Source organism: Adiantum capillus-veneris, chromosome 18, assembly GCF_014529385.1.
Source record: "Adiantum capillus-veneris isolate H3 chromosome 18, ASM1452938v2, whole genome shotgun sequence".
NCBI classification, from domain to species: Eukaryota; Viridiplantae; Streptophyta; class Polypodiopsida; order Polypodiales; family Pteridaceae; genus Adiantum; species Adiantum capillus-veneris.
The window spans coordinates 64,661,586-64,676,072 of NC_140948.1; the positions used below are offsets into that span (position 1 = coordinate 64,661,586).

Here is a 14,487-nt window from a genome sequence, read left to right on the forward strand (position 1 = left end):
AACGGAGACTCTAACCGACCTATACACATGTCACACCTATCACGTGGGTTGGTTAGATGTCCTACAATCCACAATGGGTGCTACTAGTGTGGAGGATCAACGACAAAGAGTTTGTGAGGTCATCCATAGGGTTATTGAGCTAGAGAGACAGAACAAGGGGATCCACATGCCTTCAATGGGTCTCATGAGATTCTTGGACACAGGGAAGACTAAACAACCGACCTTATCGCAAATGGAGACTCCCTCGGTAAGTCCGATGGATCCTCCATATGTTGTTTCGCCAGGGGTCTCAGTGCAATCTGAGCCCACAAGTGATAGCTTTACCTTTCCAAGTCTAGCTCATCTTTCCCTTGATGACACCACGGCTACCATGCCTACCCCAATGATGGGAATGCCAAGAAACACGCCATGGACCTCATTTGTTAGTAAAGCACCACTACATGGTAGCTCAATGCCTGCAAAACAGTACCTACAAGTGTGTACCAATCGTATGCACCTATGGGTCATTGCACTCATGTAGCCCCTACCCCTCCCATTGTTTTAACAACCTATACTCCACAACCACAACACCCAAGCTCTTATTTCCATGGGACCATAGCGGCTAGCATTAGCATGTCACATTCGATGTCTGCTATGCATAGGGCCACACATATGAACTTTGGGCCGCCACATGGCACAACACCATACCAAACGTGGAACCCAAGGGCTTCCTATGCGCCAAGCCCAATGCCAATACCTACTCCACATGTAGTCTCTAGAGCGCCTTCACCCACGGTGCCTACTCACTTAGGTCACTTGGCAACATTTGCTCAAGCTATCGATCGATGTATTGCTGAGAATATGCGTAACACGCCTAATAGAGAACCTAGAATTGAGGCTGTACAAATAGCCAAGGTCACACAAAAATTTAGTGGAGACGCGAATGTGAGAAAGCATATCGAAGTGTTTGAACAAATATGCGATTCTCTAGGAGAACACAATGACCTGCATAAGAGTAATTCTTAACACTAAGTTGGTAACCTAACAGGACATAAAAGTGTCCTTTCAGGGTTTTGAAAAAAACCTCCAAAACCATAGTAGATCCATTCATTTTGTAAAATCCTTTCATGAGGTTGTAGTTCAAGGCCTACTACACATGGAAAAAATAAGAAACTTGTAAAATTTCTCATCTTTTGGTCACACCAAGCCTCCAAAGTTGATGGACCAGTACATTTTCATCAAAACAGTCATTTCTTACGTTTTGTTGCATAAAAATAAGATTAGGGATTTTTGTAGGACTTGAGATAAATTCCCTAGTTAACTTCAATGGGTTGGTGATCAGAACATGTGATTGCTTCTCACTCACTATTTGTTGTTTTGCCAAAAGAAATAGGTACAAAAAGTTGAATTTTTACCATTCTGTACACCTATCATCAAAGTTTCTATAGCCACGCTCAATACAAATAATATATGCATGTTTTCTTAGTTCCCTATTGTCCTTTAGGTTCATAAGGAGCCATGGAGCATGTTAAAAGAATAATTCATCTCTTACTAAGGGGAATCTTGGGGACAAAGATGAAGCACTAAATACAGCAAACATGAAAAAACTGGGTTCAACATTATGAGTTGTAGAATCCCATAGAAACTATTCAATATCTAGCCAAATTTGATCCTTATGACTAGATATGGTTACTACCTACAAAATGCATGTAGTTGTCACAAGAAACTAACAATATTGAAAAAGCTATACTTGATATACTAGAATGTTTTGTTTTCTCTATAATTGAAAAAATCAACCATCGTTGTCTACTTTGCAAAATAGGGTATTAGGTGCCCCAAAACTCAAGGAATATTAGCTTTATGTTACAATATGCGACATAGAAAATCAAAACTGCATTTGGATATCATGAAAGCCACCAAAAAAATCATAGAAGAGCTAAAATTGGCTAAAAAACAGGATTTGACAATTTTTGTAATTTGGTCATAACTTACAACTTTAACATTTATTTCTCCCTAGAAGCATCAGGACATGTTGAGGACTACTAAAGATAGTTCTCTAGCATTATAGACCTCACAAACATGAATTCTAGAGTGGTATAGTTGCAAAAAGCCAAAAACAGGAACCATTTTTTCACACAGTTTAGGTTGTGAAATGTTGTGCAAGGACAAGGTTAAAGATGGAATTGATATTCCAAAAAAATGTCGAGTTTTTTTCAGGTCATGAGACAACTTTTTAAACAGATAGCACCTCAAAATCCATTTTGAAACTCTTGACATAATTCAAGGAAAATGGTCACTTAACAGGACATAAAAGTGTCCCATTACCAACCTAGTGTTAAAGCCTAACCTTAAGTGGGAAGGCAGGGGATTGGTATAGAACCCTAAGGGTGGAAGAAAAAACGATTTACCCTACTCTTAGGAGATTGTTCTTGAAAGAATACATACGAGAGGGAGTACTTTGGGGTGTAGCCTCTCAGCTCTAGAAAGCCCAACGAGAGGAAGGAGAGTCGGTGAGAGACTTTATTAGTCGCTTGAAGCATTTGAATTCTTGTTGTAATCCAAATGAGCGCTTCAATAATAATCAATTGCTTGATAGATTCATTAGGGGATTACGACATGAGGATATTTACAATGGCCTAGTCATTAGAGGTATCACCACTTGGGAAGCAGTCACCACCAATGCGATCCAATTGGAGGATAATTTAATGATTCAAAGAGAAAGAGTGTCTATTGAGCCTAAATCTATTAGCTCGCAAGCATCGGGGCATCAGCCAATGACCCTAAATCCTATTGCTAAGGAGCAAAAGATATCTGAGATGACTTTAGCAGATCTCACCAAGGCCATTCAAGAGAGCCTTAGAGATAATCGTGCTCCCCAAAACAATCATATGTATCCAAGAAGGGAGCAACAATGGTGCTCAGTATGCTATGGACCGCATAGTACCAGTGAATGCCCTACTTTTAGAGTAAAATTCAATGGGAATTGCAATGCCTGTGGGATGTATGGTCATCAAGCTAAGGATTGCATAGTATTTAAGCGCGCGATGGCCAATACACCAACCTTAGCATGGACAGACACACCTCGAGTGCCTACATTGATGCCGACCCCACCTCTTAAACAAACATCACAACACATGGTTCCTAGGGCCCAAAATGTTGGTCAAGCAACACCCTTACCACCTCCAGTGCTAGGACTGCAACCACCACATCCGAGAATCACTTTTGTGAATCAAGTGGGTTGTGAGTCATCTATTGCTTGTTTGGAAGGTTGTGAGGAAGATAGAGATCCTAATATTGCCTATGGGATGGATGTGCTTGAAGAAAGTCCACAATACTACATGGAGGACTATTGGGGACAAGTCAAACATGTCTATCAAGTAGCTGCTCTTGCTGCAAGAGGCCAAAATATCAATTACATTGCTAAGAGACCACCTCTTCAATGCTATGAGTGCGGAGGTCCGCATCGTGTGGCCGAGTGTCCTATTAGGCTACAAAAGAACGCCACACTAATGCAAGCCAATCAAGCGAGCACGTCTACAATGCCGATACTCATGTGTAATCGATGTGGCATAAATCATTTGATTGCCCAATGTGCAAATAATCCAAATGCACCGAAGATCACGCCATTAAACTTGATTGAAGTTACCGAGGAGCCATCACAAAGTACACCTGTGGTACCAATAAACGTACTCACACGTTCGATGCTCCCAAAACAAAATTATATTCTCGAGGAAAGAGACATGGCATCAATTGCCCAATCTCAGAAAAAGAAGAAAACACGAAGGAATAGATCGCAGAAAGCAGCGAAGTCAGACCCCAGTTCAAAAACCAACATAGGGACTGGTGACGACCCCGTATATATGAAAGACGCTGAAGAGGATTCTGATTCAGGTGAAACCATGGAGACCAAAACGACCACTAAGATAGAAACCAACAAGGAAGATCTTCATGAGCCACAATGGCCAGGATCCAAGAAGAAGATAGGAACTTATCCAAACCCTACAGAGGAGATCGAGCGAGTCAAGCAATTAAGGAGTTTGGTAGAAGATACCCAAAGGGATCTAGAACCAGCACCTACGCAGATCCAGATTACAGACACAGTGTTTCCTACACAACAATAACCTCACCAAGTCCATAGACCCTTAGCCATACCTAGTGTCGTCCGAGAAGAAAGTGACTTAAAGTCATGGGAAAGTGGGCGTACTCACTTCTTGATGGAAAGAATGTTTACAGAGGGAATACTTGATCCTATCGAAGCAATGGAGATGCCATCTTCCCCACATCAAGGGATTGAAGCCCAAAAGGTGCCGTTAAACATTGCCAAATTGATGGATTTCATGTCTTCAGAAGTTAGAACCACCATCATGTCCAAACTATATAAAGACCTTGAGCTAGTCTCAACTCTTCGAGCCTTCCTCAATGGAGAACTAAAGTTTGGGCTACTACAATTTGCACGGATGGATGGAGTTGGGGAGATGCCAATAGAGGAGGAACACTTAGATCCACAACCCAATCTAGATGAGAACCTTGTTATAGAAATACATGTTAACAAGTTGGGACAATACTTTGAGGGTGATGAATCCAATGCGACCATACCAATCACTACTAAGGGATTAACTGAAGGGAATCCTTGATGGTGGCGATGGGGCTAGCATTGTGACTAAAAAATGATGGGAAGCTATGGGAAGACCTCACCTTGGGACCACAACCATAGTAGTGAAGATGGCCAATGGGTCTATTGTTAAACCTATTGGGATGCTAGAAGATCTCGAGATCAAGGTCTTTGGACATAAAATAAGAATTACCTTCATGGTTATGGATTTCTCCAAGCACACTCTGGCATCGGAGATGATCTTAGGACGTACTTTCATGAGGGAAGCAAAAATGGTGCATGACTAGTCTAAAAACCGTGTCTACCTACAGTTCCAAGATTCTGTCATTCGAGTGGATCTTGTAACTGGTCGAGCACATCTCCTAGGAAACAAGTTTGTAATTGATCATAGATCTGAGACCACAGCTCACTCGACCCCATTGCAATATTGTTACACGTGTAAAGAGGACACTGATGTTGAGGAAGATTCTTCTTATATGGACGTACTACCTGGGATTACTGAGTCAGACAATGTGGATTGGGTCCACCTAGCAGCAACCATAGACACTTGGGGAAACAGGGGGATGACATGGGTAACACCCGAGGGGGATGAAATGCCCGTACCCTTAAATATGCTACAAGAAATGCATATAGCTTCTGACAAGACTCAACCTAATATAACGAAGAAAACATACATGTGGGTCCCTAAAGCTTCTTTAGCGACCATAGCTAGTGCTAAAAAATAGAATCCTTGTAAGAAATGTCCCACTCACTCCAAAAAATGTAAGGAAACGTGGCGGTGGATTCCTATACAACTATTGGAAGCCCAAGGCTACTATAAAGGAAATGATCAAATCTGGGTGCCAAAACGTAAATTGTGTTCTTGCTTGTCACCTGACCCATGTGAGACCAATCCTATGGCTCCAAAATGAATTGAAGATCGCAGAAAGAAAAAAATCACGGAATGCTACACACCCACTCCAAAGATAGTTTGGGTTCCAAGGAAAAACCAATCTATTCGGCCTAGCTCAAGAACGGGGAAGTCAAATGAAGCTTCTTGCTCTTCATGTGGTTCCTATATGGAAATAGAAGCTTTGACAAAACCTCCACCCACCATTGTACATATCCATACAAACAAGGAAGAGTTTGCACCTCCCGTTGTAAGTTCACCACGTACAACAACGTTGCAAATAAAATCATGGGAGAGTCCCTTACCACCCTTGCAACTAGATGAAATGCATAGGGCGGTCGAAAACTATTGGTTAAAGCCTTCACCCATAACAACTTGGAACAATTGGTTTCAAAAGGTGACAACATCATTTCAAAAGGTATGATCTACCCAAGGAAGGGGGGAGTGTTTGCAGACATCCATCATTGAATTATTTCCCTCTTACCCTTCTTTCCCTGACCTCTCAATCACCAATCTTAGGGAATGTATATATAAAGCCTTATACTCACAAAGAAGAAAAATAGTAAAGAGGAAGAGCAATTAGCAAACGAGTGTGCACAATAAAAGTCAAAACATTGACCTAGACCTACACATTCACATCCGGTATACTGAAACAGAAACCTATGTCATCAAACAACTTTGATCCTCATCACTCGAGTGATGGAGGTAGGAAGGATTAGTACGATAGGAGTGTTTCTGTTTTAGAGTTTAGTGATTAGCAAAGTTCTTTCTTCCCACTCATGCGCCTCCTAGAGGTATTCTTTGTGTTTCCTCGTGTGTACAGGAACGTGTTGCTGTGGTTAGGATTTGGACCTTCATGGAATCTTTCTCTTGTTCACACTTCAAATCAAGCGCGATCATCAACACAAACAGGTGTTTCTTGTCCATTAGCATTGCCCCTTATCTTTTTGCATCCATGTTTGTCTGCTTTAATTGTAATTGATAGCATAATATTCAACGCATTTGCTAGTATTAAACATTAAATTCAATGTAGTTTTTTGTCATAAGCACTTGTTTAGGTTTAAAAAATCAATCAGTCCGACTAAGCTAGTTTGACCAAACTAGGCGTTACAGATCTTCTCTTAATACCATGGGGAATGCCTTCCTAATAATCAATGGTTACTAAGGTTCTTAATCCGATTTAGGCAGCATTGTATGAAATGTACTAGGGCTTTTTAGTGGGCTTAGTCCCTATTGACCTTTAGCTTAAGTATTATAAAGGGAGTTTACTAGTGTGATGAGCCTGGGGAGGGTAGTAGTGCTATATAACCCCCCAAAGTTACAAAATTAAAATGTTGTAAACGAACAAAAATGAACAAACAAAAAAATAAAAGTGCCACAATATAAAATCTTAAGCTGGAAGAGAAATCTCAGCTTGATTTGGTACTTCACTCACATGTATCGCCTATCGTACTAGAGCCCTAGAGGTTCCCAGTGTGGGCGCTTTTCCTCGAAAAGCAAAAAACCCAAGGCATACGTCAAAATAAGCACACACATCAAAATTGATACAATGTGAAAAGACTTTGGGGGGTCAAAGAAAAGGAAATAAGTCAGGCGATGATTTCATGAGCAATTCCTTTTATCGTAGCTTAACTACAAGGTCTTCTAGGTATAGCCTCTAGTCAGCCCTCAGACATGAAATACTTAGCTCTCGCGATTAAACAACCTAATTGACCAGAGAAATTGAAAAACTTGCCTATGGTATTAATAGTCGATCTTTAGTGCCTTTCGACCGTTAAATTAGCGACCCCAGACTTGTTTAATTTTTTACCTTCCCAAATGTTTATGCATTTGATTATATTGCAATTTAATGTTTATTGCTAACAAATGGTTTAAAATTTTGCTACCAATCAATTTGTTTGCCTAAAACTACATATGCTTTTTAATTGTATATGAGAATGCAATTACTGTGCCAATGTTGTTTGATTTGCAGTGATTGAAGAAGGCTAAGGACATTCATCTCAAATGCTCTTCCACCTCGGCGAACAAGCTTCAACTCGATAGCTTCCGAGGACGGAATTTACATCAGGAATGGGGGCATGTTAACCCTCATGCACATTCCTATCACCTAAGATAGACGCCGTATTATTTATTTGGTAGAGTCGGGTACCGGGCTTGTCGGTCCAATAGGAAAAGGGTAAGAGTGATCGCCGATGAGAGGCGCACTCTAACTGGAACATTCAAGGGATTATTTGGGTAAGCATGGGTGCCCAATTGTGAATGGGGTGAGCTCATATAAAAGTCAACTAAACCTAACATTCACTCATTCTCTCATTTGTGCAATTGAAGAGTGCTCTTGCTCCATCTCCATCTTCTCCTTTGTACGTGTGTGTATGTATGAGAGAGAGAGAGAGAGAGTGTGCGATCGAGCATTGCGACGACGGCACGGCAGCAGCAAAGCGGTTGAGCGCGACGCAGCGGCGGCTCCTTCTTCTTCGCGACGAGGAATCCTCCACGACAACAAGCGTAGAGCGGTAAGCGACACCATCGCCATCTTTGAGCTTACTAGTTTAGGCTAGTTGTGTGCTTGGAGCCATTTGTGGCTCGCACACAGTGTATCGGCAAGTTCCTTGCATTGACGTGTGCGATAGATGCGCACACTTGACTGAATAGTTGATCACAAAACCACCAATACATGCACCCTGTTTTATAATCGTTATCTTTTGACTTTTAAAGGCCACCCTCAAGAAGATGCTAAATGGATGCCTTATTTTTTTTCCAAAACTGCCCATATCTTCTCCACACATTTCATTACTCATATTGATTCTCTATTGAGCAACTAAGGATAGTTGCTATCCCTCGAAGGAAGGATGTAACAAGACTGAGCACCCTCTTGCTGTATGTGGTTAACTACAATTGGGATAACTGGAGCATAATGGTTAATTACTGTGATGTCTTTCTATTTCCTTTTTACTAATAGTGAGTTGATGACTTGTACATTGGAATCCTGGGAGTTGAGGAGAAGGCATCGGCAATAAATAAATTTATCAGCCATTTTATATTTGCACAATGTTTTAGATCTTTTATCAATAAGCCACTATGGCTGCTTTGTAATAGGATAGTGAGAACTCACCCTAAGAGGGTCATGCAACAAATGATATGCTACACTCATAACTAAAGTGGACTAAGTGTAAAAGAGGGCCTCCAATTTTGGCACCAACAAGTAATATCAAATACTAAATACCAAACTCCACGAGAGAGGTTCCGTGGAGTTTGGGGCAACAACCTTAAGCCACTCTTGTGTAGATTCCCTTTCCCCTCTCTTAACCTATGTCTTGGGCTATGGAGCTTCATTGTGTCACCTTCTTGTGTAAGAGTTTGTCCCCCTTCCTTCTTTTCTCTGTGTACCATTATGTGTAGGTATGTCAACATCTCCATCTCTTCTCTCTATGTCAACATCAATCCTTCTATCTCTCTCTTTTCCCTTCTCCATCAAGCCAAGGTCAATGGTTGAATTTCATGGCCAAGAGTGGAAGCCCACTCTTCCTCCCAACAATTTGAACTACTCGAATTTTGTTTTCCTTCAAATGTTATCGGACCTACGCCATTTGGTATTCACATATCCTGATTCTTGAACTCAGTTTGATCTCTATTTGATCTATTCATACCCCCTGTATTCTCATATGAAGTTTCCCCAATTATCTAATCAGCTCCCTCATTTAAAGCTCTGTAGTCCAAACTAGTTGGTCTCTCTCACTGATTCGACTCAGTGAAAATTTTAGGGTACTTTTGTCATTGTTTCTCTGCTTTCTTCTTATCTAACAGAAAAGGATTCAAGTCAATTTCAACAATGGGAAAAATACTCATTGAGGCCACATTATTTTTCTCTAACGGTATACTGTACCAAAAAGTAGGTTTTAAACTTCTCAAAACCAACTTTGATCTATAAATTCTCTACTAAGCCAGGGGCTTGCACTATTCTTTGGTCGCCCATCCTTATTCTAAAAGGTATCAGCTTCATTTTAGTAATTACCAATTTCTATCTAACATGGTCGCCTAGTATGTTAACACCTACTCCTTCATCCAGCAATGAGTGAGTACCCCTAGCGGTTAGCAAAAGAGAGAGATTTTTTTGACTAAAAGGTAATAGGAAGCACTCATATATTTTACGCCTCAAATCCCAAAGTGTAGTTAATATGCTCTCAATTGTTGTAATCACTAATCGTGCTCTTGAAGTTCATATCAAGCAAACTGTAGCATAAATTTTGGACTCCACCTCTCAACGATTCCCACAACTTTCTGACTTTGGAATGTATCGGATTACTTGCACTTCATTGTTCTTAATATCAGACAATGCGACTGCCATCACTTTAGACTCCTTCTACTTTTGCTTCCTTATGAACTTAGCCAAACCAGGTAGAGTCCTTTTAATGTCATATAACTCAAACTTTTGGATTCTTTCACATACTTTTGCCATGTATTTTGTCTTGCTCATTTCTAGAACTACTATATGAGCTAGACGGCCTTCCGTTTGGAAAGCTGTCCACATAGTTCCATGCCTTTGCTGGCCTTCTCCGTCTACTAGCCACTAGATTCTTGAGTGGAGATTCAAGTTGTTCCTTTCAAACATTTTTATCCAACTTGCAAAGGATATCTTTATCCCCATGGTTCAAGGCTTTCTTTAGCTTGCTGGAGGTTATGAGTGAAAGACCAATTAGAAGCTCAAGGACGTGCCTATGATTGGGGAGAGGAGCAACGACACGCTAACTTTGATAAGCTTAAGGTAGCTACTGCTCCTACTACCTATTGTGGATCCTCACAACCCATTTGTTTTGGAAATAGATGTTAGTGAAAAATCCATTGGTGTGATGCTACTTCATTATCATAAACGTGTGGCTTTTGAGAGCAAGAATCTAGACAAATCTTAATTGAACCGCTCTGCCCTTGAGCAAGAGCTCTAGCCTTTATGCTATCATTCATGATCTATGTAAGTGGAAACACTATTTATATCATGCACGACATGAGATTGTATTTGATCACATATCAAATGTTTTATCTCTAAAGCAACTTTGAAAGGTAAGAAGGTGAGCTGGGCATAGATTCTTTGACAATATGACAATATAATCTGGTAGAAGATGCTCACAATTGGATGCTAGAGATCAATGCCCTTTGCTTCACATAGCTCAAAAGTGAATTCCTGGAGTTTCTTAAGAGATAGTGTGAGCATGAAGCATCATACTTGTAGGGTGTGGAGTATGGTGAAAAGGAGAGATCGCTCACAATTCATAAGATTTGTGAATGTTATTGCACACATGGCTCATCTTTGGCAAGGAATAAAATGACTCGTCGGAAACACAATTCCATCTAGATGATAGGACAATCTAGTTAAATTACTACATATATAACATAAAATGATAACATAAGTTGCAAGATTGAAAAGAAACCTAGTTGTAGAAAGGACAAAGCCAAAAGTCCCACGTTTCTTAAGAAATTCACCAAATTTTGTACCATACAAATTTGCAGAGGCAATGCCTTGTTAGAGTGCGCCCAGGGGGATTGGGGGTAGTGGGGTAAAATTAACCCTGCTATAAAGCAGTCGCACCTGGGGGAAAGAAATCTCCTGCAATTCTGGAACTCCCACTATTACCTTGTGAAAGTGTAGGTGATAAGCGAAGTTTATGCAGGTTTGACCGGGGCAGCTAGTTTGTCCATGCCTTCAACATGCAGATGCCCTTCTACCCCAACTTTTCCTATGCCATCTTGGCCTTCCTCCGTGTGCCACTACCTCTGTCGTGACTGTAGGTTGACACACTCTTGATTGCAGCATCCAAAAGCGGCCTACATACGGGACCGTGTGCATTGCACAACATCAGATAGAGGCACATCACACTGTTGACTGCAACAGTCCCCAAAAAATTCAATTGCCTGCGCCATCTTTCCAATGGTCTCTCTTGATCGCATAGGTATGGGAGTATTTTCCCGAGTGTGAATTGTTCTCCTGTATGCATGGAGGGAATGCTTGAGTCTTCGAATATTTGAGTAGTCCTCAAAAAATTCAGCTGCCTGCGCCATCTTTCCAGTGATCTCTCTCGATTGCACAAGTATTAGACAAGTGTTTTCCTGAGTGTGAAACGTTCTCTTGCATGCGTAGAGGGAATGCATGAGTCTTTGAATTGTTGAGTTGGGACTGTCAATTGAAGTGCAACAATGGATTTTAGAGTCCTTTCCATCGCGCACAATGTAGTGTATGCATTGGCCATGCTTAACAGTAAAAATATTGTGTGGATTTTTGGTAGGCTGGAATAGTTTCGAAACAATGAGACACACACACACACACACACGGGGAGGAGGGAGAGAGAGAGAATCACCCTCTATGTGTACATCTGTGTTCATGTGAAGTCCATATGTAGAAAATAAGGACTACATGACTGTTTGTATTAGCCTCACCTAAACAACACCACGGAAAAAACCTAAAAGCTAGTGCATACCTCTTTGCATAGAAACTAGCAGCCACCACAAGAGAATGACACTATCTTCAATATAAATTTACATACACATCTTCATGTTGCAGGTGGCATAATGTCTTTCAACAACCCTTTCTCTTTTCGTTCGCCCTTTCGACCTACAACCATTAGATCACTTGTTGCCCCGTCCTTGACTACACACAACCAATCAATGCATCCTGCCTCTGTTGTGGAGTGGTTTGGTCAGGAGCGTGCACAACTAGTGGATTTGAATCTCATGTCCCATCATCAGAAGAGGCAGCGATGGGATTCCTGGAGTCATCATTTCATACCAAAAACTTCACAAACTCCATTCATCAAGCACATTCGACTGCTTTTTCCATGCATGGTTTGAATTCTCATTGAGCTATTTTCCCTTCCCTGCCATGGGACAGGCTGCTCATGCATCTCACACTTCTTTGCGCCTGGAGCGGTTGTTCCCCATCATCCACACATTGCCAATATGGTATCCAGTATCATCAACTCTATTGTCAACGACCACATCCCTGCAACACAAATGCCCGAAGAAGAGTCTCTCCCTAGTGTTGTACAAGAGGTTGTGCCTCCAACCAGTGCACCGAAGAGAGGTCACAAGGGAGCTCGGAAAGCCAACAAAAAACAAGTATCTACAAAAGCTAAGAAAAGTCTAAATGGTAGGTTCTTATGGGATCTTCGTTCCCAAGTCATTCTCTTGGAGTGCAAGAAGCACTACGATGACAAACGAAGCTCAGCCGACTTGTACCAAAAGCTAAAAACCACTAAGGAGCAGTGGGTGGAGATTGTTGCATTGTGTGCCTCTAGAGGTTTGGCAGTGGATTTGCAACAAGCATACAAAAAGTACAAACGCCTTCCCATGGCATATCAGGAGATCAATGATTGGGAAAGGAACACGCCTTATGGAAAGGATTATTATTGGACCATGACACCTATAGAAAGAGTGGCAGAAGCCACTTTCACTCATTGCAATTTTCCTATTGAGGTCTATGAGGTCATGGATCGTTTGTGTAGGATGGACAAAAGAGTAAACCCTACTGCAATTGTCATTGATACAAGCAATGGTAAGCCGATGTTTTCTTGTTCAAAAATCGTTATAGGGAATGCTTGTAACTTAAGGTTTTGACCTACGGTTCTTTGAGCAGGTGCCCCAAGTCACAATAGTGTTGGAAGTCCTCGAGTGTTCGGCCTAGCTTCTGAGACCACTTCCTTTGAGAAGACTCCAACCAATGGAGGGGTGGAAAAGAACACAAGGAAACAGACACACACATTTGATGTTGGCCTTGCAAAGGCAACGAAGGACCTTATGCGAGGTTGGGAGTTTGCAGAGGAAGGCAAGAAACAACACCATGACAAGTTGATGGAGGCACATAATTCGTAGCATGAGGAACTAGCGAGTATCGAGCGGCAGAAGTTAGAAATCTTTTTACTATTTGCAAACGGCGTACAAGACAACTTTGAACAAGATGGCAGACAAGCTATGATAGGTGCGATTTATAATCATTAACAGCTTGTTTGTAGCGACGTCGATTGCCACCTTCCTTTTTGGGTTTATCACTTAAATTGACAATTAGTAAAGTAGACACATAAACAAACATTCACGTTATACACCATAAATCCTAAAAGAAAAATGGACGATGAACTAAACAAATGTACTACTTTATTACATTGATTGCATACTCTTGACCTCAATTGTTAAGATCTTGCGTGTCCAAGTATTCAAGGGGGTCGTCTCGCATACTTATTGGCTTAGGAGCATCCTCTCCTTCTACGTGTTTGAAGTTTCCTTGCATCAATTACGGTAGAACCAATCAGGATATATCAAAGAATAGATGAAGTATATTTCTCAAATAGAGCATGTGATCTTTGTGCGTTGCAATTGAGAGAGTGTTTGGTTTGTACATGTGTCTGATATGTTATATTTTATTGTTCTTTGCATGCTAGGAGGCAACAAATGATACCTTCTAAAAACATTCCATTTTAAAGCTTGGTGGTGGTTTTCAGGTTTATAGTTTATAGTATGGTACTGAGATAGCTGACATGGTGCTGAAAGATTTTTTTGCACTATGTAGAGAGAGAGAGAGAGAGAGAGAGAGAGAGAGAGAGAGAGAGAGAGAGAGAGAGAGAGAGAGAGAGAGAGAGAGAGAGAGAGAGAGAGAGAGAGAGAGAGAGAGAGAGAGAGAGAGAGAGAGAGAGAGAGAGAGAACACTTACTCGTGGTGCGGTATTCTTTTTCAAGAGTACAGGCTTTGAAGTAAATTAAATACACACTTCCGCCAAGAAGATGTAGCTCGCCGAGATCCTTCCTATGGAGAGCTCGCTTCAGGCTGCTGCTCTTTGAGAGTAGAAGAAGAAGACAGAGTTTTTGGCTGGTGGACAAACATGATAAGTAGTGTCATGAGGTATTGTTGAGCATTGCTATGATGTGGAAAACGCTAGAGCATTTAGATATCGAGATGCAGAAGGAAACCTATAATGGCAAGAAAGCAAGAAATGAAGTGGGAAGTTTGAAGAAGCTATCTTGTACTGCTT

The 14,487-nt window shown here is 41.1% G+C and overlaps 1 protein-coding gene across 1 annotated transcript; it reads left to right on the forward strand.

Moving 5' to 3' along the window:
- Positions 1-12,425: 12,425 nt before the first annotated feature.
- On the forward strand, positions 12,426-13,337 carry LOC147435783 (uncharacterized). Its single transcript, XM_086487785.1, has 2 exons — positions 12,426-13,020; positions 13,102-13,337. Exons 1-2 carry the CDS (start codon positions 12,426-12,428, stop codon positions 13,335-13,337), a joined length of 831 nt encoding a protein of 276 aa, XP_086343911.1.
- Positions 13,338-14,487: the final 1,150 nt, after the last annotated feature.